Here is a 24,091-nt window from a genome sequence, read left to right on the forward strand (position 1 = left end):
TCTGGCGACACCACACTGGTGTTGTGCACGAAATAGCGCTCAACGGCCGGCAACACCACTGTGATGTCGTCTGCATAGTATCGTGCAGTGGCTGGTGACAGCACGTTAGTATCTTTTGCGTTCTGTGTTGGTGTTTTGTTTAGGTAACAATAAGTTACACACGTCAACAAGTATTCTGTTTTTACAAGTACTTGTGCCCTTTCATCATGGCAGACGAAAAAGAAAGTAGGATTATTTACGATGAATGTGCGGACGTCTTTTTGACGTTCTGGACGACTTGATTGGGAAGATGATGTTGGATATCAAAAAAATGAAAGTGAAGCAGAATCATAGGAAGACAGTGGAATACATCAAAAGAAGAATTCAGCGAACGCTGCAATTGCCATCTGATTCAGCTGAATCAGACGAAGAAGACTGTGCACAATGGTCAGACTTTGATTTACCGAGGACCAGTAATAAATTTGAAGGATCCCCAGGTCCAAACAAATTTCCCAAAGATAGGCAGAGTGTCGAGGATATCGTACAATTATATATTGGGAACGATCTATTTGAATATATTAGCAACGAAACCAAAAAGTACTACAGTCAAAATTGCAATAGGAGGAAACTGGATTTAAAAAATGCCAAATTTGTCGACGTTATGGGACCCGAACTTATAAAATGGTTTGGGCTTGCTATCTTTATGGGAATTGTAAGAAAAGCAAGGATCTATGATCATTGGTCAACAAATCCATTGATAGACACACCGATATTTCACAAAACTATGTCCCACAACCGATTCAGTCATATATTATGATTTTTACATTTCCAACAGCAAAAATAAACTGGATAGTGCAGACTGGCTTGTCAAAGTGCAATTCGTTATTGATTATTTTTCCCAGAAGCTTAAAGAAACGTTTAATCTAAGTCAAAACATCTCAATTGATGAACAGGGTGTATACGACCCGGGAGAACCAGGAAAAACCCAGGAATTTTTTTCATCCAGGAGAAAACCAGGAAAAACCTGGGAATTTTTAGAATTCCGGGAATTTTTCATTGTTTTAGTTTTCAGTTAAATTTTTGTAATTTTGAATGGTAAGAACCGATACTCTACCAAAAGATATTACTGTATCCCCGTACTGTAGAATAATACTTCAACAATAAAACATAAACGAGAGAAAAACGAAAATAACTTAAATTGCAAAGGAAATGTGCCATATACAACGATGACACACAGTGCTCATGCAAGAATGTGTCAACAGCCAAATGTGTCAAAAGGCTTTCGGAAGACTATGCAATGCTTCATAACAACAAATTGCCTCTGATGAGTGTGAAGTCACAACTGCTTACATTAGATGCATTTTAGCAGTTACGAGCGGGCTCATCTGCATGTGCAGTTGAGTTGCGTTTGGGTAGTAGATTCTTACACTTCTGGCTACAGGAATGTGGCTGTCGGCTGTGCAAGCAGTCGCAGCAAGCATCTAGGTCAGGGGCAGGCAGCAATCCTGCATGTGTGCGGTGCACTTGCACGCGTGCAGTTAACAGGTGTTCTGCGTGCACACAGGGGCAAGCTGGCCACCCGCTTATCTCCCCTCCCCACCATACCTTCTGTCCGCTCCTTCCTCTGCAATGCGTTTTTTTCCTAACTTGCTTTATTGAATGAAGCAATAAGATTAGTAGGAGTGCTTGAAAGATATCCTGGTTTGAAAGAGTACCTATCACCTACAATACGTTTTATTTAATTATCACAGGTGGAGTGGAACAAAATTTCTACATACAGACAAACACAGAGTTACTTAAATTTTCATCACTGATGTTTGCTCTTAACCGACACTTACTAATTCAGCAAATGGCTTTCCAGCTCTCGCTATATTAAGCGCAATCTTATAACTTGCACGTACCGCTGGGCTATTATTGTCGTCGTCCTGAAAAATTGAAAACAGTGCTCCATAAAATGTTAAATCAGTTACATGAGAGACATGACTAAAGGAAGTCGCAGATCTCTCGTGACCACAGCAACTAAGACAGATTCATCTAGTATCATCAGATCGCTTTTCTTAAGCTCAGTCAATTTCCCCATCCGCTCAGAATCCGACAATAAATTGTACTCGTCCTTGTGAAATTTGTTATAATGGCCTTTAATACTAAACTTCCGCTGACCAGCGAGAATACTGCAACATATTAAACATTTCGAATTTTCATGTTTTTGCACAAAGAAAAAACGATTCTCCCATTACTTTTTAAAAGATAGCAAATCTCCACTTCTCAGTTTCCTTGTATCACTCTGCATTTTCCAGTTCTTGAAACACAACGTTCACTACGTAGTGGTCCCTTCGCATCAACGTCTGCAGCTTAGCCTGGCACTACACTGCAGCAACCTGCCGGCTGTCGCCAACTGCCCCAGTCGACGATTGCACGCGAGCAGCACACGTGCAGCGCTGTGCGCTCATGAGTCGCGTGCAACGTTTGCCCGCCCCTGATCTAGGTGCTACCGGGAAAATGGGGTGCCAAATTCATAGTCTTGTGGGGAAAAAACTTGTTTCACAAAGCACCTAGCATCCAACACACATTGGTCTTATCGATTATTCATATGATTTTGAAATGCATCCCTGTAGGTTTTTGAACACATTTTAATTGATTTCTGAATGAATCATAAGTTGATTTTTGAATGCTTGCATAGTGTACTTAATGTGTCTGTCAGGAGAATCCTCGTCGCATCTAGAAATAAACTTTCCACAGGCAAAAGGGGACAGGGCTATACTAGCTGAGCAGAGTAAAGCCGAACGGATGAACACCAATCGCTGTCCGATTATGTGGTTGATAGGGTTTGCAAATGTTCAGAGTTGTTATAATTACTATCGAAATTCATAGATTGAGACTACCAGAGTGGAAATAAACGACTAACAGGAATAACTGGTGAGAAAGATTACGTATTATCTTCTCGGTGTATTCAAGAAAATGAAACTTCGACAGAAAGTTTTTGGCCATATCGCTACACTAGTGAGGACCAGTTGTACAGTCCCCAGCTAGGAGCTGCTTAAGTTCTATTCTGGAAGTGACACAGAAAACGTGTTGTACGAAAACAAATTTTGACAATGGCAGGAATAGCTACAGTACAGAATTCTTGATGACAAGATCGTTTGTTAAAACAAGGAAGGAGAAGATACGGGGACATCACACAAATTAAGGAAGAATACGACGATTCCAAATTTATATAAAAATTTCGTAATACTACTTTTCGATCTCGTGCTTGAGAAACTGGTGCATATGAATGAAATGCGAAACTATTTCCTAACATAAAGCTTTTTGCTTGTAGTAGGCCTTACAGGCATTTGATATTGGTACTTCGCGAATTGTGTTCTGTCGTGTTATAAAAATGACCATTTGTGCCAAAACAGTCTCATTTATTTAGAAAGGCCTATTTTGTTTTATCTAGCAGACAGTGACAAAATAGACTTAATCAGATCGAGAAAGCACACCAGTCTTGGATATTTTTTGTATTGGTAGCTTTTTCATTATTAGATAGCGACATTTTGGTTTTTCATGTAGCAAAACGTTTGACGAACTTTGATGAGGTAATAGATTCTTTTGCAGAAAGGAAACCACACCATGTAAAGCTGTAGCAAGATTAGAGAGAGAGAAATTCTAGGAGCTAAGGCTTGAAGAAATGTGTACTTTCTTGCTTGTCTCTTGTCTTCATTGGTTTTATGTATTCTATATTTAATTTTAGGTCACACAAAACAGCAAGTTATTAGCTAATAGACAATAAAGAGTGCAAATTTTCTGAAGAGTCCTTGTTCTCCCGATTACAAATAATCCCATTCGCTATTGCAAGATTTTTAAGAGGGGGCAGGCTGTCAAACGGTCCGACTGGGAGCAGGAGAGGCACCACAGGACATTTCTATTTCCACTGTCCTGTGTAGGTTTCATGGCATCCATTACAAAATATACACGTTTAAATTCCACAGAGTGAAATACAGTGACGTGCTATAGAAGAATGCTGTATGAAGAGGCGTGGCACTGCACTTTGCCACACTTAAGACCAAATAGCATGTCTTACATTCCCTCCAACACATATGTTTTATGTTTCAGGCTTTTCAGAAAGATGTGTGCTACAAGATGAACATATTTTCAAAAATTCGATTTTTTAGTATTGACCCTGTTCGCCAATTATCGTAGATCCGAGGCTGATGCACAGAGTAGTCTGAATTATAGTGGGTAGTCTCCACGTGACCAGTGTTTACATTTAGTGATCTTGCTGTCTCCCCTTCGTTTACTCTCACATCAAATGAAAACAAAATGGATATCTGTGGCCGGGAGCTATCAAGTGAATTAAAATATATTCACATAATTACAGAAGGCTAGAATATGTTACTAGTTTCAGATTTTATTTTATTTCCACCTTTATGACAGTCGACCATTAATCGCCTTGCAGAACAATGAAGTTATTTTTGTCGGTTTTCTAAAGAAATTTGACTTCTATTAACCTTTTCCACAGAGGTAGCCAATGTATTTGAAACGAAATGTTTAATTCCACAGTACTGGCTAGTTTCAACTGTTTGCTGTATTTAAAGTGCACGTTTCCATCTTCTAGCATGTGTGGCATTATGCCACAATAAAGAGCCAAACATGATATAATACAGTACTGGTGCTCCAAGAAAATTTACATCCCGAAAACCACACTGAAAAGCTTAATATCAGATTGAGGTCTACTTCTTTGGGAATCTGGACATACGAATGTGCACTTTAAGAATGCACTTTAAACGTGCATATTTTAGTGTGGTACACTAATTCGGATGCTCTTGCAGTATCCTCTGATGTCTTGTTTCTTTTATAACATAATGTATGATCTTTTAATGTTTTACATGTACGTACATACGGGCTTCCTACGTCATGGTAGCTGCGCAAGCTCGGTGTCGTCTGTTATTTGCGCTCTCTGGCAACTGCTGAAATTAACCTATTTCTGACAGGTTGCGGGAAAATATTGCGAATGGTGGTTTGAAAAGCGTTACTTTCAAAGTAAATATCCTTTTACATAAGTTGAACTGTGTGCGAGAATGTACCACGAATTTCTTAAATCAAAGAGCGTTTGACTCTTTTAAAAATAAACTCTGATAGCAAGCCATTTAGAAGAATTTCGAACCCTGAATATCAGACATTTATGTCATTATTAAATATTTTACTGGCACATTTGTGTGATATATCTTATACATGCGCCAAAAAGATAAACATTAGATGTGAAAGCTTAGCTTCTCTTGCAGCTTATTAACCTTAGAGACCAATTTGTTACAACACTATGTATACTTATTTAAACTATTAACTTTCCCTGTTTGTGTGTTCATGCTACATAACAGTGATGTTGCTGTTAGCTGACTACATCATGTGTCTTATGCTCTGAATATCCGCTGTCATCTGCTGGTGAGATCACGTGACATCAGCTATGACTGGCTTACAAAAGTGCATCGCCATCTCGATTTCAATAATTCAGAAAGTAACATGCGGTGTTTGGTGGAATTCCAATGTATACTTCCGTAATACGAAAATATGCAGTGTACATGTTGCTGCACATCAAAGATATTTCCAAAATGTGTCTTTCTCCCTAAGTTTCGTTTTCTAAAGTGCCGGGAAATTTGACGCCCGTGTATAAAACCATAACCATTCAAAGGACTGAAAAGTTTTGCAGTTCCAAGGGAAAATACACTGTCACGTAACACTGAAAGTGATTTTTCACCTGGGAGAAAGTGTATTTTTAACTGGGAAAAATTCGGGAATTTTTTTCCTTGTCCGTGTCTACACCCTGATGAAGGAATGATACTGTGGCATGGATGGTTAAATTTTAAAGTTTACAATCCATCGAAAATTACGAAATACGGCATACTCATTTGGATGCTGTGTGATTAGAGTACAGGATACATTTCCTCATTCAAGATATATTCCGGCATGGACAGTCTTTAGCAAAAACAGTGATGGAACTATTGACACCTTCTGATGGAAAGTGGCATCACCTCTGCATGGATAATTATTATAACAGTGTAGAACTTGCAGAGAAGTTACTTGAAAAGAAAATTTGAGTTTGTGAAACAATACGGAAAAATAGAGGATTTCAGAAAATATAAGTGCGCGAAAGTCAGTGTGTTTGAAGCTCGTCAACAACGGAAAGGTGACAAGCAGCCGGCGACAAGCAGAGTAATTCAGCGCCAAGCGAATAAATTTGTACCAGACGTGCGGACGGCAAAGTGTTGATGATTATTATTACTATCATGATGATGATAATGGCAGCACCAGTAGCACCTGCAATTGCTGTCACATTCCTGCCATCGGTGATAGTAATAATGTTGTGGATCATGTCGCAAGAAGGTACTACGAGTGGAGGTTTGCCACATTGAAAGTAACTCCACTACTGCAGGTACCTTAAAACCAAATGGTAAAAGATTATCAAAATAATTACCACACCTGGGAACACAATTAAGCTACTTTCCAGGAAAGTAACACAGGGCACTCAGTGAACAGAGTTGGAAGGGTCTAACAGTTTCTCTAAGCAAGACAGACCACAGTAAGAGCAGATCCAAACTTCACAGAACACACATTCACAACTCTGAAAGAATCACAGAGGGCAGGGCAGTAACAGAGCCCACTGCCAAACTAGAGTACACAACACAATTCAACAACAGTGAAGAGGCACCCTTTAAGTGCACCGAAATCAGCTAATCATAATCAAAGAAAATAATAAATTTTAGAAAAATAATGTTAATGTATAGTTAAAAACACTCACCAAGCGGTGGCAGGAGAACAGATATATTATATATTATGTACGTAACCGTTCGGACCCAGTGGCTCCTTCTTGCAGAAGGATAGAGAGTGAAGAAAGAGGATAAAGGAAAAGGACTGGTATGGTTTTTGAAAAGGGGTAGAGTTTGGTAAAGTCGCCCAGAACCCTGGGTCAGGAGTTCTCATCCCTTCCAGTAAGTCTCCCCTGACCCACAGTTCTGGGTGAATTTCCTGAACCGTACTGCTTTTCCTAAATCTCACCATTCATCCTTCACCCCTCTTCCTTCCCCTTCAACTCTTCTGCCAGAAGGAGCCGATGGCCCAAAAAACTTGCTTACATAATACCTGTTACATGTGTGTTCTCATGCCGCCACTTGATGAGTGGATAAATCATAATCAGTCAATCTTGTTGCAACAGTTCCTTCAGAGTGAATTGGTCAAGACACTGACCACCGGCATTTGACAACACGTTTCCTCCAACAATTTCTTTCCTCGTGCCTGGTGACTGTCCCTTCCATACTTCCCGCCTTATAAATATTTTAAACCAGGAGACACGGTGCAAGAGTGCAGCCCAGCAACCAGAGGGAAAACAAACCAGAGATTTGATCTAAAGAACACAACTGATACGAGCCGAAAAGACTCTTTAACTTTTAAGTGATCTTGTACTAAGGCTTGCTGTCTAACCAAATGAAGGAAGGCAGGCTAGGAATGCTCTCTCTCCTCTCCGGAGATGTATATATCTTCATCTCAGCTGTGAGCCAAGCTCCGTGGTCTTGTTGGCTGCCAACAACAAACGGCCCTACCGGGTCTTGCCCTATATGTTAGCCTTCGTACCAATTCATCAGTTCTTACAGAACACCTTGCTAGCTGCTTTGCGATGGCATTGGCATACTCTTCCTATCCATCTAACTTTCCGCTGCAGAAGTGAAGAGTTGAAGACATCCATTTGTGTCTCACTCCCCATCAAGCTGAATATCATTTTTTTCTGCAGATTCTAAAAATAACCCCAAAAAATTTTGGTCGTACATAAAATCTATGAACGCAACAAATTCAGTACCTTCTCTCGCTGACAGTTCGGTTAATGTAATGGACGACGATAAACAAAGCTGAAAGTCTAAATCTAGCTTTCAAAAACTCATTTACTGTTGAAGACTGCAGCACCATTCCGCCATTCAATTATCGAAAAATGCAAGGATGCCTGATGTAGGGTTTCTTGTATCAGGGATTGTAAAATAGTTATGATCCATAGATGCCAAGAAGGCATCTGGCCCAGACTGTATCCCCGTAAGATTTTTATGTTGACTATACTACAAATATAGCACCATTCTTATCCATCAGAGATCATTGGAACAGCAGAAAGTTCCAAGGGACTGGAAGAAGGCCCAGGTCATAGCAACCTATAAAAAGGATAGAAAATCAGATGCACACAATTATCGTCCAATTTCACTGACATCGATTTTTGTAGAATCATGGCACATATTTTGTGTTCAGGCATAATGACCTTCGTAGACTCTGAGAAGCTCATGTGCAGAAACCAGCACGGTTTTAGGAACCAACGGTCATGCGAGGCATAGCTGGCTCTCTTGTGCATGATATACAACAGGCTCCAGATCCCAGCTCCCAGGTTGATGCCATATATCCGGACTTTCAAAAGGCGTTCGACTCCATTCCGCACTGTCGCTTCGTCCAAAAAGTGCGTGCTTACAGTCTATCCGATGACATATGTGGTTGGATAGAAAGTTTTCTGACAGACAGTGAGCAGTATGTTGTCCTGAATGGGGAAGACTTCAACAGAAACAAGCGTAACATCAAGTGTGCCCCAGGGCAGCGTAATAGATCCACTGCGTTTTATAATTTACATAAACGATCTGGTTGATGGTATTGACAGCGGCATTAGACTGTTTGCTGATGATGCTGTAGTCTACAGGACAGTAGTATCACACGAAAGTTGTGAACAATCAATGAGGATTTGCAGAAAATAAATGTGTGGTTTAATGACTAGCAGTTATCTCTCAATATTTGTAAGTGTAACCTACTGCGTATAACAAAGTGAAAATCCCCATTAATGTAAGAGTACAAAATAAATGCCCTGTCTTTGGAAGCAGTACCATCCGTCAAGTATCTGGGTGTGACTATTCAAAATGATCTCAAATGGAACGATCTGATTACACAAGTAACGGGTAAGGCGAAATCTAGATTGCGGTTTATTGGTAGAACCCTGAAGTGATACAGTCCTTCAACAAACGAAATTGCTTACAATACGTTAGTTCGTCCAGTCTTAAAGAGTATTGTTGGTCTGTATGGGACCCTTACCAGTTGGGTCTGATTCAAGAGATTGAGAAGGTCCAAAGAGGTGCGGAAAGATTCGTGACTGGTTCATTTAGCCATCGCGAGAGCGTTACAAATCTCATAGAAAGTTTAACTGGGACACACTTGCAGATAGACGACGCACTAAATGGAAGCGGCTGCTCACTAAATTACAAAATCTGATCTTCGCCGAGGATGTATTACCAACCAACTTTCATATCGCGCAATCACCACCATTCAAAGATAAGGGAAATTAAAGCTCGTACTGAGGCGTTCTGACAGTCGGTTTTTCCCTCGCGCGATCCGCGAGTGGAACAGAAACGGGAGGGGGGAATTAGGGTATTACTGGAGCGAATAGTGCCATCTGCCACACACCTCTTGGTGGCTAGCGGATTATATATGTAGATGTACATGAGTGATGCTACTGTATACGTACACACTCCGGAACTAAGTTTTCTATGAAAATGAATGTACCTGTGGATTTAATGAAGTATTATCCTGGCGTGTTTGCAGTAAATTTATGACACTCAGCAATTCGGCACTTCGTCTAATCCGGTACCCAAATCTACAAGAAATGGCCGGATCAGCAAGAATTAGTGTATTATGCTCAGTTGTGCACAGATTAGCTTTTGCAGGCGTTTGAAGTCTCTCCCCACGCTCATCTTATGATTGGAAACCTCTTGTGGGGATGTGGGTGCTTGGGTGTCGTGTGTTTTTAAGAATATTGTTACATTCCATTGTGAATTTTCCATTATTCAGTTTTTCTCAAGGTTTTATACAGATAGACAATTTTGAATGCTTATTCAACATTTCTAAAACATTGCATCTAAGTGCTTTGCAAGTCAGTATCAACAAAAATTTTAAAATATTTACATATCTTGCAGGTAACCGTTCAAGTGGAAGAAAACTTTCAGAACCATCACCTCCTGTAAGTGCCGGACAAAGTTCAGCTTCGTCACGCAGGACTCCAACACCACCTGGAAACCGCAGTGGGGCAGTCCCACAGCCAACACAGTCTCATTCGCCTATTGCTGAAGAGACTCCTCGATCACCTGAGAGGCCATTGCCTGAGAAGGGGCCACTTTCACCAGATCTGCCGTCAGACCAGGATTCTGGTCTTCCAGCAGAACAGCTTCCCCAGTCGAACAACAGTAGTTTTTCTCACCAGCATCAAGGTCTTGACTTCAATCTTGATGAGTTCCTCAAAAGTGATTCTGTACCTGGCTTGCTGGCAGTAAGTAGTAATGTTAACTACTTTCAGCTTTGTATTTTCTGTAAGCAGTTTAATGGTTGGTTGTCCACTACTGATGCAATTAGTTTTCAGTTTTATGTCCTCTGTTTATAGTTCTATAAAGTTTAAATATTAACTTACCATTAATTTATCTCGAATTACTGTACTTACGAAAATAATTTGTGATACGCTGAGTAATTAGGTAACAAAAGACAATTTTTTGTAAGTTTGGTAGTGTGTGTGTGTGTGTGTGTGTGTGTGTGTGTGTGTGTGTGTGTGTGTGTGTGTGTCTGTGTCTGTCCTAATACTTGGTGTTTACTGTTTACAGAATGGTGCTGTAAATGACAGCTCTGGTGGATCAAGATTCAGCCAGTGGTTTCGGCGGGAGAGCCCTGTTAACAGACAAGCAGAAAGTAGGTGTTCCTCCATTCAAGATGAGCTCCTTAATAATTTAATCAGTGGTGAGTAGGATTTAGGCATGTGAGGCTGTCAGTGAAAGAAGTCATTCTCTGGCAATGACTGTTGCATTGCTGGTTTTTATTGTTGGTTTGATTCATGTAGAAATAACTGTCAGTATTTTGGAATACTGATAAATTTATCGTACTGGAGTACTAGTTTGAGACACCAATACAGTATGAGGGAAACATTTCAGAAGAACCCATTTTCAGGTCTGAACCCCCAGTGTCTTCAAATGTTTGCCGCTTTTGACAGTCGTGAGTTGTTTCCTCAGAAAATCTTATTTAGATAGGTAACTTACCTGATTAACTTCACCAAATTGTACAAATATATCCTCTCCAGTGTACTCAGATTTTAAATAGCTGTTCAGTGGATGCCAAGTTATATAGGTTGTTGTTGTTGTGTGTGTGTGTGTGTGTGTGTGTGTGTGTGTTGTGTGTGTTTTGAACTGAACTTTTCTTTGCAACAACATTTTGAGGTCAAGCTTTGCAGTGAAGAATCCCTATTTTCAAGAAGCTGACAAAACTCAGTCAAAATACAAATCAGAAAAATGGTTGTTCAAATGGTTCAAATGGCTCTGAGCACTATGGGACTTAATATCTGTGGTCATCAGTCCCCTAGAACTTAGAACTACTTAAACCTAACTAACCTAAGGACATCACACACATCCATGCCTGAGGCAGGATTCGAACCTGCGACCGTAGCAGTCGTGCGGTTCCGGACTGTGCGCCTAGAACCGCTAGACCACCACGGCTGACAAAAATGGTTGTCTGTAGCCAAAACTTTTGTTGTTTTGCCTATTGGCAGCTGGTTTCCGTGACCAGTATTTAGTTACTATAACAATGTAAGAGAAATTTACAAATTATTTTTCTCTGCAATAGTCCAACTGTAAAATGTATTGGTAGACCCTTGGCCCCGACATGCAGTTGTCACGTTTGTTTCCTGAGTGGATGTCAAATACAGGGTGTCCAAATTACACACACAATAATATAGGTGACTCAAAATATTTTCTGTGTTTGTTTGTGGCAGTTGATACCGTGTGCACATATGCGTAACTGATGTATTCACAGAATTACGCATCAGTAGCCGTGCGCATTCTACAGCATAAGGTTTTCTGTACAAAGGGAGCAGCTTAGGGTTACGAGAAACAAATGAAACTATATAAGTATACTCAAAGATTAAAAGCTGCGAGGAGGGTATTAACTAAAAGATCAGTAAATTGTGGATCAACTGTGTATCCAGTAAATCTGATGTTAACTTGTAACCATTTAGTAAACAGTCCTGGCATTAGCTCTTTCCTCTTCCACTGTTTTATCATTGAGTAACTTACCTGCCCTGTAGACATCCACTTCTCCAAGATGTTAGTCAGTGTCCCCTTAATGGCCTCATCCAATATTTCAAAATTATTCTGTCTTGCATTGTATGATTAATTCAAGTAATGTGATAGATTATTCCATTTTTATGCCAACCCCATTTGCTCGACTGAAAGATCAGTGGTCAGATTGACAATTTTAGTGTTACAAACCGTATGCAAATGGTAGATGTAAATATGACTACACACATTTTCTATCTTTAAAATAGTGGGCCTCTTTTATTCTTTGTTTTATTATGTAATTTCTTAAGTTTCAAATTTGTGCTATTTTAATAAGTTTTAGGTATCTCTTATTTTGGCTGATTCCTTTTTTTTAGAATGAAAAACCTGTACTTACAGGCACTTGTACCACTGTAGGCCACAATTTGCATCTTTTTAAGGCTCTGCATTGACATTAAGTTAGTAGTAGTCCCCCCAGGGGGTCCACAACTCTTTTGTGGATATGTGCGTAGTGAGCACGGGACCCCGAGCTAATGTGGCCCTCCTTCCTTTCCGGGCTGCATACCTTCCTTTTCCGCATCCTTCCCTATCTCCCCCGTCCCCCACTTTAAATTCCTTACGTGGAGTCGTTTATACACACTCCCTCGACGGATTGTCTGACGAAGAAATTCAGCACTACCTGTCTGACCAGGGCGTAACGGCTGTTCATAGAGTTCTGAAAAGGGTTGACACGAACATTGTTCCAACTCGTACTGTCTTCTTGACATTTGACAAAGTTCAACTCCCATCGAAAATCAAATCAGGCTATGAGAGAATTTCCGTTCGCCCCTACGTCCCAAACCCTACGCATTGCTATCGGTGCCAGCGGTTCAATCACACCAGCGACTCCTGTTCCTACCCGGCCAAATGTGTTACGTGTGGCAAGGATGCCCATGAGGGTGCTTGTCCACCTCCATCCCCTCGTTGCATCAACTGTATGGGTCACCACGCTGCTTCCTCTCGAGATTGCCCCGTTTTTAAGGACGAAAAGTTCATCCAGGAAATCAGAGTAAAGGAAAAGGTGTCGACCTTTGCTACTCGAAAATTATTCGCAAGTCGAAAGCCCACTGTGCCTCAGACAGGAAAATACAGCACTGTCCTAGCCTCTCCTCGGCCCGTTCAACCTCCCCACTTTCGCCTGCTCAATCTATGGCTCACCCTTCATCAGGTTCTGCTAAATCTCTATCCCAAAAGCCAGACACCCGGACTTCGAAAAAAGAGCATACTCGTGAAGATTTTTTACGAACCCCAACTTCACAACCATCAGTTCCTCCTTCATCTAAACATCATGTTTCCAAGAAAGCTAATAAGAAACAGAGTTCCTCTCCTTCTCCGCCACGGCGTGTCTCATCTACAGCACCACCTGGCAGTAACAGCCCTCGGCCGTCTTCCGTGTCGCCGAGGCGCACTGCTGGCGGCCGATCAACCGGCCGATTGCTGGTGGCAGGAGCTGCTCCTGAACAACTTATGGATCAGGATCTTTTGCCTTCAGCTGAGTGCCGTTACACGCTGTCAGTCGCAAGCTTTGAGCAGTCGTTGAGTTGACGGCAACCTTGGTCACATTCTTCCATTTTCTGTCCACCCTATGTCCATTATCCATTGGAATATCCACGGCATTAGAGCCAATCGGGATGAATTGACGATCCTCCTATGATACTACTCGCCGGTCATCTTCTGTCTTCAGGAAACAAAGCTGCGTCCCCACGACTGCTTTGTCTTCCCCCATTTTCAGTCAGTCCGATTTGATCTCTCATCTGTTGAAGGCACTCCAGCACATGGAGGACTCATGCTTCTTCTCCATGAAACTGTCCATTATCACCCAATCCATTTAAACACTTCCTTCCAAGCTGTCGCCGTCCGCCTTTCCCTTTCCGGATACACGTTCTCTCTTTGTACTGTATACATTCCATCGACCACACCAATGGCACGAGCTGATCTCCTTCATCTTCTTGGTCAGCTTCCACCTCCATATTTGCTGGTTGGGGACTTCAATGCCCACCACCCGCTTTGGGGATCTCCACATTCATGTCCGCGTGGATCCCTATTGCTAGACGTCTTCCACCAAGCGGATCTTGTTTGCCTCAACACTGGGGACCCTACATTTTTGTCTGCCACCATGACAAATTTCTCTCATTTGGACCTTTCGGTCGGTACTGTTCCGCTAGTTCGGCGCTTCGAATGGTTCGCTTTTGCTGATACACACTCGAGTGACCACTTTCCATGTGTCCTTAGATTGCAGCCACAACTGCCATATATGCGCCCGAGATGCTGGAAGTTTGCCCAAGCCGATTGGACACTTTTTTCGTCTCTAGCGACATTCGATGACCGTCACTTTCCTAGTGTCAACGATGAGGTCACTCATATTACAGACGTTATTCTTACAGCTGCGGAACGTTCAATACCACGCACCTCCGAAGTGCCCCGGCACCACCACCCCCTCCCTCCCCCCTCCAGTTCCTTGGTGGAACGAGGCATGCCGTGACGCAATACGTGAGCAGCGATGTGCTCTTCGCGTTTTCCGCCATCATCCTACTTTGGCCAACTGTATCCGCTATAAGCAGTCCAGTGCGCAATGCCACCGCGTCATCTGCGATAGCAAGAAGGCAAGCTGGAAATTCTTTATTAGCTCATTTAACACCTTCACTCCCTCCTCGGAAGTTTGGAGTCGGCTTCGACGGTTCTCAGGCGCGCCTTGTTTCTCCCCGGTCTCTGGGCTCACTGTCGCGCATGATAAGTTAGTGGACCCTGTCGCAATTTCTAACTCATTGGGTCAACACTTTGCTGAGATTTCGAGCTCTTCCAATTAACCGCTAGCGTTTCTCCCGAAGAACGTGCAGCGGAAGTGCAACCTCTTGCTTTCTCCTCTCAAAATCACAAAAGCTATAATACTGTTTTCTCCATGCGGGAACTCCAACATGCAGTCTCTTCTTCTCACTCCTCCGCCCCAGGACCGTATGGTATCCACATCCAAATGTTGCTGCATTTATCAACCCATAGCCTGCGTTACCTCCTTCGCCTTTATAATCGAATTTGGACCAACAGTACTTTTCCTAGACGATGGCGGGAAGCTGTCGTCGTTCCTGTTCCGAAACCTGGAAAGGACAAACATCTCCCCTCTAGCTATCGCCCCATTCCTCTCAGGAGTAGTGTATGTAAGGTTTTGGAGCGTATGGTGAATTGCCATTTATCTTGGTGGCTGGAGTCCCGCAGTCTTTTAACACCTGCCCAATGCGTTTTCCGAAAGCATCGTTGTGCAGTTGACCATCTTGTTGCTCTTTCCACTTATATCATGAACAATTTTTTCCGGAAACGCCAAACAGTAGCAATATTTTTTGATCTGGAGAGAGCATACGATACCTGTTGGAGGACAGGCATCCTCTGCACACTGTTCTCTTGGGGCTTTCGAGGTTGGCTACCACTATTTCTTCGCGAATTTATGGCAGATCGCACATTTAGGGTGCGGGTGAACACTACTCTCTCCCGTACCTTCTCCCAAGAAAACGGGGTACCCCAGGGCTCCGTGCTAAGTGTTGTACTGTTTGCCATTGCCATAAATCCAATTATGGACTGTCTCCATCCCGATGTCTCAGGCTCCCTCTTTGTGGACGATTTTGCGATCTATTACAGCTCAACGGACCAGCCTTCTTGAACGACGTCTTCAAAGCTTTCTCGATCGCCTCCACTCTTGGAGCATCGAAACAGGCTTCCGCTTTTCTCCCAGTAAGACCGTTTGTGTTAATTTTTGGTGTCGTACAGAGTTTCTTCCACCCTCCTTACATCTAGTACCTGTCAACCTTCCGTTTTCGGACGGCGCTAAATTCTTGGGTCTTACGTTTGACAGAAAACTGTGCTGGTCCTCCCACATTTCCTACTTTTCGGCTCGCTGTCTGCGATCCCTCAACACCCTCCGTGTCCTGAATGGTACCTCGTTGGGAGCGGACAGAGTGGTCCTTCTCCGCCTCTATCGTGCCTTAGTGCGCTCGAAATTGTACTATGGAAGCATAGTTAACTCCTCTGCTCGGCCGTTTATTCTTCGGCATCTCGACTCTACCCACCACCATGGATTACGTTTAGTGTCGGGAGCTTTTTACACCAGTCCTGTGGAAAGCCTTTATGCTGAGACTGCTGAACCTCCGCTGTCCAATCGGCGAGCAGTTCTTCTGAGTCGTTATGCTAGCCATCTGTCTTCCATGCCTGCTAATCCGGCCCATGACATTTTCTTCGACGCCTCCTTGGATGTAGGGTATGCAGGCCGCACTTCCTCCCTACTAACACCGGGAGTCCGCTTCAGTCAACTGCTCCATTCTCTTTCCTTCCGCTTTCCTAAAACTTTCTTGACAACTTGGGGTACAGCACCGCCTTGGCTCCGGCCCCAGACCTGCCTGCTCCGTGACCTTTGTCAGTTTCCCAAGGATGGTACCCCTTCTCTTGTTTATCGTCGGGCATTTGCTGCTCTATGTGCACAAATGAAGGAAGCCACATTTATTTACACTGATGGCTCGAAAACATAGTCAGGTGTAGGGAGTGCCTATATTGTTGGCAACACCCCAAATCGATTTCGGCTACCCGACCAGTGTTCGGTTTATACTGCGGAGCTTTACGCTGTTCTCCAGGCTGTCCAATACATCCGCCACCATCAGCGGATACAGTATGTTATCTTTTCAGATTCTCTCAGCTCTCTCCTCAGTCTCCAAGCTCTCTACCCTGCCCACCCTCTGGTCCACTGGATTCAGGACTGCCTGCACTTGCTCCACTTGGGGGGCGTCTTGGTGGCGTTCCTCTGGTTCCCAGGACACATTGGTATCTGTGGAAATGAGGCGGCCAATATAGTGGCCAAGGCTGCAGTCTCTCTTCTTTAGCCAGCTATTCGATCGATTCCCTCCGCCGATCTACGGAGTGTTTTATGTCGTCGTGTTGTTCTTTTATGGCACGCACATTGGTCGACACTTCCCCATAATAAATTGCGGGACGTGAAAGCTCTTCCCTGTGCTTGGACCTCTTCCTCCCGAACGCGTCGTTGGGAGGAGGTAATTTTAACTAGACTCCGGATAGGGCACTGTCTTTTTAGCCATCGATATCTTTTAAGCGGCAATCCTCGCCCACTCTGTCCCCACTGCTCTCAGCTGTGGACGGTAAGACCCCTTTTAATTGAGTGTCCCTATTTTACTCCGTTACGCGCCCGTCTACAGCTGTCGCCTGATATATCGTCCATTTTAGCAGATGACACGCACTTGGCCGATCGCGTTCTCGAGTTTTAGTGTCAGTGAGATGACGTCAGTCATTTGAAGCTCTTTTTGGTGACAACCAACCCCTTTCTGTAGTGGATTTTTAAGCTTTCCTTCTGCTTTTAGTTTCTCCAAGTTTTTGAGTTTTTTCCCATTGCTGCTGGTGTCGGTTTTCGTTTTTTACCATTTCCTAAGTCACAGACCGGGTGCTAATGACCATAGCAGTTTTGCGCCCCAAAAACCAAAACAAAAGAAAAACAAAAAAATTATGTTGGTATTTAACACACCTATTTGGGAAGCAATCATAATGGCTGCATAAAAATTTCAAGATTGTATACTATACCCATATGATTCCCAATCTACAGAAAAAAAGTTGTAAATTTCTTACAGTGTTATCATTATGTTCTGCATTTTTTTTGGCCATAGAAAAGCCTGAGTATGATACTGTGTACCGAAATTGGTTGCCAGCAGGTAAAATAAAAAAACGTGGCTGTAGACTAAGACATATCAATTCTGATTGTGCTGGTCATTGTTCAAATGGACAGAGTCAGGAATATGTAAAAATACACATCTCATGGACTGTTCTTAAAACAGAAGTACATATACAAAACTTTTGTAATCCTGGTTTAAGGGAAATTTATTGATATGGAAGAATTGATTGTTGGTATCATGTGGAATATAAAAACCCTGAAAACGTGACAGTGTAGTAAAAAATATCAAGCTGAGAGGGTATTGTAGTGTAGGAATAATGGAGAGGGAAAGGGAAAAAAGGCAGTGCAAAAAAGTTACAATAAAGTGGGTGGCAGAAGTGAAGTATGTGTTGTAGAGAATTTCTGTTTTCAAATCTCCTAAGTACACGGTCAGGACTGTCATGTTGCAGAGTATGCAAAAGCTTTTTTATTTGGTGTTGTTAGAATATCTGCAAAACAATTCAGTTGATGATCTCTAGACCAAAATAGTACCAAGTAGTGGGACATTCAGTACTTCCTTGTTTTCCAGATGTTTCTGCAGTACCAGAGTTGGTTGGAGTGGCCCAGAAAAATCTTTTCATGGTCAAGATTGGTGAGATACAAAGCCACACACATCTCCTTATCCTCCCCTTGCTGAGTTTTTGTGCTTGTATTTCCTTTATCTTTGTTGCAATATCTTAGAAGTATGCTATATCAGTACTCAGTTTTGCACCCAATTTTGAAGGAGAGTGATTTTCCCAGAGAGCCACTGAGGACATCTTATGAATGGAATAAAAGCTTTAACTGCCATGTGTCAGTCATTAAAGCCTGACTGGATGACTCAGTGTGACATTTACTGCTTGTGATCAATGTCTGTGCTACAACCTTGATTTGATCAGTTAAAGTACCTAAGCTAATGTCATCAAAAATGAGTTTCATCTGTAATTCAGAAATCTAGTTTTGAAGTGTATTTGTATATGCTCTTCCCTGTGAAATGATCTTCGGTGAAATTTTGTGTTCTAAACGTTCAATACCTGTTCCAGATATAACTGAGCCGGCAATAGTTATACCACCCTTGAGTGAGTCAGACACATACTTCACTCCTATATCACCAGCTGAAAGTACAGTTACCCAGCAAAATCTTAATGTCAGCACAGACTCTGACAATACACAAAAGTCATCACTGCTTGAGATGTTGCAGAGAAGGCCACAAGGTGATACATCAGCAAGTGCGAAGACCTCTAACATCAGAGAATTGGGTAAGTTTCCTCAGTATAAACTCTAATATAATTTTAAGGTAGTTACATCTCTTACTCAAAGTAGTATATCGCTGCGTTGAAAAGAAATGAGGAGATGCTATTATACTAATGCTGTCACAAATAAGTTTGACATGTGTAGTTCCATTGAGAGAAGATGGTAGACAGAAATGGACGACTTGATGAAATTTTTAAGTAGATTAGTTTTCACTGTGAATTTTCAGGGGCAGGTAGTTCCTCCTTAGTGCAGTTTCACAGCCTTTGGTTATGACGTAACTTTGAAGGTGTTAGTCGTGCAACTAGGGAAACATTTGCAAATTCTCTTTTTTAAATCTAGTAATGCCCACTATAGGGAACACTAAGATATGTAGTTCACTTTTTAATGCTATCTTAAATAAAGTTTGAAGATAGTATATAATGAAATGGTCCACAATGTTGTATTTAATGAAATGGCCCGCATTGTCACAAACCATTACTTGCTTGTAGGAAAGAGGCTCTGTCTTCGAAAGAAATTATGTAAAACAAATGCCAAAAAAATGTGAAATAAGGCAATGGCAACCACTCACAGTAGACTGCTGTGTGGAACACAGGAACACTTAACAGAATGTGCGCATGTGGGTGTGTGGTTTTTTGCGGGGATACCGTTTCGTGTTACATGGTGATGCACTACACACAAATACACAATAGGTGTGTCGTCGTCTTACACTTACTTTATGTATTGATCCATCCAGAAATTTCCATCATTATTACATACTGCCAACAAAACAGATTGGTAAGAGCAATGTTCTTCCCTGAGCCAGATTCTGGTTCTAAAGGGTTTCAGTTGCATAGATTTGCTGTTAGGAGTATACTGCTACTTCCAGGTGGCCTTCTGAATATGTGGATGCTGCAAAAAGATATTTATTTTCATCATTTCAACTTTTGCTGTTCTAGGCTTGATCTCTAAAATATATTGTTACTTGACTTCAGTGAGAGTGGTTCTAATTAACTGTGGTTACTTACAAGATACTAATGGGTGAATTTGAATACACTGCTAAGCTGGTTAGCATATTTGTGGCTATTTTAAATTAATCACTGCTCAATAGCCCAACGCAGTTTGTCGGCCATCAGAAACCATGTATGTGCTGTTTATTCCTGTATTCTAGTCAATTTATAAGAACGCTATTCTTAATTTGTTACTCCAGGTAGCCATTAAGTAGCCATTTTTGGGCTGTTCAGATGGAGTACGGCTCCTTTGAGTATGGATTTGTCAATTTCCAATTTATTGTTTTTCCACCAGTTTTTAATTGTGCTTATGCATGTATATGTATTTATATGTTGTTGTTGTTGTCTTCAGTCCAGAGACTGGTTTGATGCAGCTCTCCATGCTACTCCATCCTGTGCAAGCTTCATCATCTCCCAGTACCTACTGCAACCTACGTCCTTCTGAATCTGCTTAGTGTAATCATCTCTTCATCTCCCTCTGCAATTTTTACCCTCCGCGCTGCCCTCCAATACTAAAATTCGTGATCCCTTGATGCCTCAGAACATGTCCAACCAGCCAATCCCTTCTTCTTGTCAAGTTGTGCCACAAATTCCTCTTCTCCCCAATTCTATTCAGTACCACCTCATTAGTTATGTGATCTACCCATCTAATCTTCAGCATTCTTCTGTAGCACCAGATTTTGAAAGCTTCTATTTTCTTCTTGTCTAAACTATTTATTGTCCATGTTTCACGTCCATACATGGCTACACTCCACACAAATACTTTCAGAAGCGTCTTCCTGATATTTGAATCTATACTTGATGTTAACAAATTTCTCTTCTTCAGAAACGCTTTCCTTGCCATTGCCAGTCTACATTTTACATCCTCTCTACTTCGTCCATCATCAGTTATTTTGCTCCCCAAATAGCAAAACTCCTTTACTACTTTGTGTCTCATTTCCTAATCAAATTCCCTCAGCATCACCCAGGTTAATTCGACTACATTCCATTATCCTCATTTTGCTTTTGTTGATGTTCATCTTATACCCTCCTTTCAAGACACTGTCCATTCCCTTCAACTGCTCTTCCAGGTCCTTTGCTGTCTCTGACAGAATTAAAATGTCATCGGCGAACCTCAAAGTTCTAATTTCTTCTCCATGTATTTTAATTCCTGCTCAGAATTTTCCTTATTTTCCTTTCCTGCTTGCTCAATATACAGATTGAATAACATCGGGGTTAGTGTACAACCCTCTGTCACTCCCTTCCCAACCACTGCTTCCCTTTCATGCCCCCTCAACTCTTACAACTGCCATCTGGTTTCTGTACAAATTGTAAATAGCCTTTCGCTCCCTGTATTTTACCCCCTTCCACCTTCAGAATTTGAAAGAGAGTATTCCAATCAACATTGTCAAAAGCTTTCTCTAAGTCCACATATGCTAGAAACATAGGTTTGCCTTTCCTTAATCTTTCTTCTAAGATAAGTCGTAGGGTCAGTATTGCCTCTTGTGTTCCAATATTTCTACGGAATCAAAACTGATCTCCCCCGAGGTCGGCTTCTACCAGTTTTTCCATTCGTCTGTAAAGAATTTGCGTTAGTATTTTGCAGCTGTGGCTTATTAAACTGATAGTTCAGTAATTTTCACATTTGTCAACACCTGATTTCTTTTGGACTGGAATTATTATATTCTTGAAGGCTGAGGGTATTTTGCCTGTCTCGTACATCTTGCTCACCAAATGGTAGAGTTTTGTCAGGGCTGGCTGTCCCAAGGCCATCAGTAGTTCTAATGGAATGTTGTCTACTCCCGGGGCCTTGTTTCAACTCAGGTCTTTCAGTGTTCTGTCAAACTCTTCACGCAGTATCTTATCTCCCATTTCATCTTCATCTTCATCTACATCCTCTTCCATTTCCATAATATTGTCCTCGAGTACATCGCCCTTGTATAGACCCTCTATATACTCCTTCCACCTTTCTGCTTTCCCTTCTTTGCTTAGAACTGGGTTTACATCAGAGCTCCTGATATTCATGCAAGATGTTCTCTTTTCTCCAAAGGTCTCTTTAATTTTCCTGTAGGCAGTATCTATCTTACCCCTAGTGAGAAGCCTCTACATCCTTACATTTGTCCTCCAGCCAACCCTGCTTAGCCATTTTGCACTTCCTGTTGATATCATTTTTGAGACGTTTGTATTCCTTTTTGCCTTCTTCATTTACTGCATTTTTATATTTTCTCCTTTCATCAATTAAATTCAATATTTCTTCTGTTACCCAAGGATTTCTATTAGCCCTCGTCTTTTTACCTACATGATCCTTATTTATATTTGTCTGTCTGTGCGCGTGTGTGCGCGAGTGTATACCCGTCCTTTTTTTTTCCCCATAAGGTAAGTCTTTCCGCTCCCGGGATAGGAATGACTCCTTACCCTCTCCCTTAAAACCCACATCCTTTCGTCTTTCCCTCTCCTTCCCTCTTTCCAGATGATGTCACTTACCAAACGGAAGCACTGGCAGATCGATACACACACAAACATATACACAAAATTCTAGCTTTCGCAACCCATGGTTGCTTCGTCAGGGAAGAGGGAAGGAGGGGGAAAGACGAAAGGATGTGGGTTTTAAGGGAGAGGGTAAGGAGTCATTCCAATCCCGGGAGCAGAAAGACTTACCTTAGGGGGGGGGAGGGGGGGGGGAAGGACGGGTATACGCGCGCGCGCGCACACATATCCATCCACACATATCCATCCACACATATCCATCCACACATATCCATCCACACATATCCATCCACACATATCCATCCACACATATCCATCCACACATATCCATCCACACATATCCATCCACACATATCCATCCACACATATCCATCCACACATATCCATCCACACATATCCATCCACACATATCCATCCACCCTCCACACATATCCATCCTCACACATCCATCCACACATATCCATCCACACAAATCCATCCACACATATACAGACACAAGCAGACATATTCAAAGACAAAGAGTTTGGGCAGAGATGTCAGTAGAGGCAGAAGTGCAGAGGCAAAGATGTTGTTGAATGACAGGTGAGGTATGAGTGGCGGCAACTTGAAATTAGCGGAGATTGAGGCCTGGTGGGTAATGGGAAGAGAGGATACATTGAAGAGCAACACCTGGAATCCTTACCCAATCTGTTACCCTGGAAACCATCCTTGTAACCATTGATGCCACTTCCTTATACACAAATATTCCGCACGTCCAGGGCCTCGCTGCGATGGAGCACTTCCTTTCACGCCAATCACCTGCCACCCTACCTAAAACCTCTTTCCTCATTACCATAGCCAGCTTCATCCTGACCCACAACTTCTTCACTTTTGAAGGCCAGACATACCAACAATTAAAGGGAACAGCCATGGGCACCAGGATGGCCCCCTCGTACGCCAACCTATTCATGGGTCGCTTAGAGGAAGCCTTCTTGGTTACCCAGGCCTGCCAACCCAAAGTTTGGTACAGATTTATTGATGACATCTTCATGATCTGGACTCACAGTGAAGAACAACTCCAGAATTTCCTCTCCAACCTCAACTCATTTGGTTCCATCAGATTCACCTGGTCCTACTCCAAATCCCACGCCACTTTCCTTGACGTTGACCTCCATCTGTCCAATGGCCAGCTTCACACGTCCGTCCACATCAAACCCACCAACAAGCAACAGTACCTCCATTATGACAGCTGCCACCCATTCCACATCAAAAGGTCCCTTCCCTACAGCCTAGGTCTTCGTGGCAAACGAATCTGCTCCAGTCCGGAATCCCTGAACCATTACACCAACAACCTGACAACAGCTTTCGCATCCCGCAACTACCCTCCCGACCTGGTACAGATGCAAATAACCAGAGCCATTCCTCATCCCCTCAAACCCAGAACCTCCCACAGAAGAACCACAAAAGTGCCCCACTTGTGACAGGATACTTTCCGGGACTGTATCAGACTCTGAATGTGGCTCTCCAGCAGGGATACGACTTCCTCAAATCCTGCCCTGAAATGAGATCCATCCTTCATGAAATCCTCCCCACTCCACCAAGAGTGTCTTTCCGCGTCCACCCAACCTTCGTAACCTGTT

General features: G+C 42.4%; 1 protein-coding gene across 2 annotated transcripts in view; it reads left to right on the forward strand.

Annotated features, from left to right (window-relative positions):
• The window catches only part of LOC126203247 (eukaryotic translation initiation factor 4E transporter), a 282,811-nt gene that overhangs the window by 126,459 nt on the left and 132,261 nt on the right, over positions 1-24,091 (forward strand). For both annotated transcript variants that reach the window (XM_049937501.1, XM_049937502.1), the window contains exons 9-11: positions 9,939-10,288; positions 10,614-10,746; positions 18,810-19,025. In XM_049937501.1, the coding sequence (XP_049793458.1) occupies positions 9,939-10,288; positions 10,614-10,746; positions 18,810-19,025 (699 nt within the window). The remainder of the gene's footprint in view (positions 1-9,938; positions 10,289-10,613; positions 10,747-18,809; positions 19,026-24,091) is intronic.

This window comes from Schistocerca nitens, chromosome 9 (assembly GCF_023898315.1).
Source record: "Schistocerca nitens isolate TAMUIC-IGC-003100 chromosome 9, iqSchNite1.1, whole genome shotgun sequence".
Classification (NCBI taxonomy): domain Eukaryota; kingdom Metazoa; phylum Arthropoda; class Insecta; order Orthoptera; family Acrididae; genus Schistocerca; species Schistocerca nitens.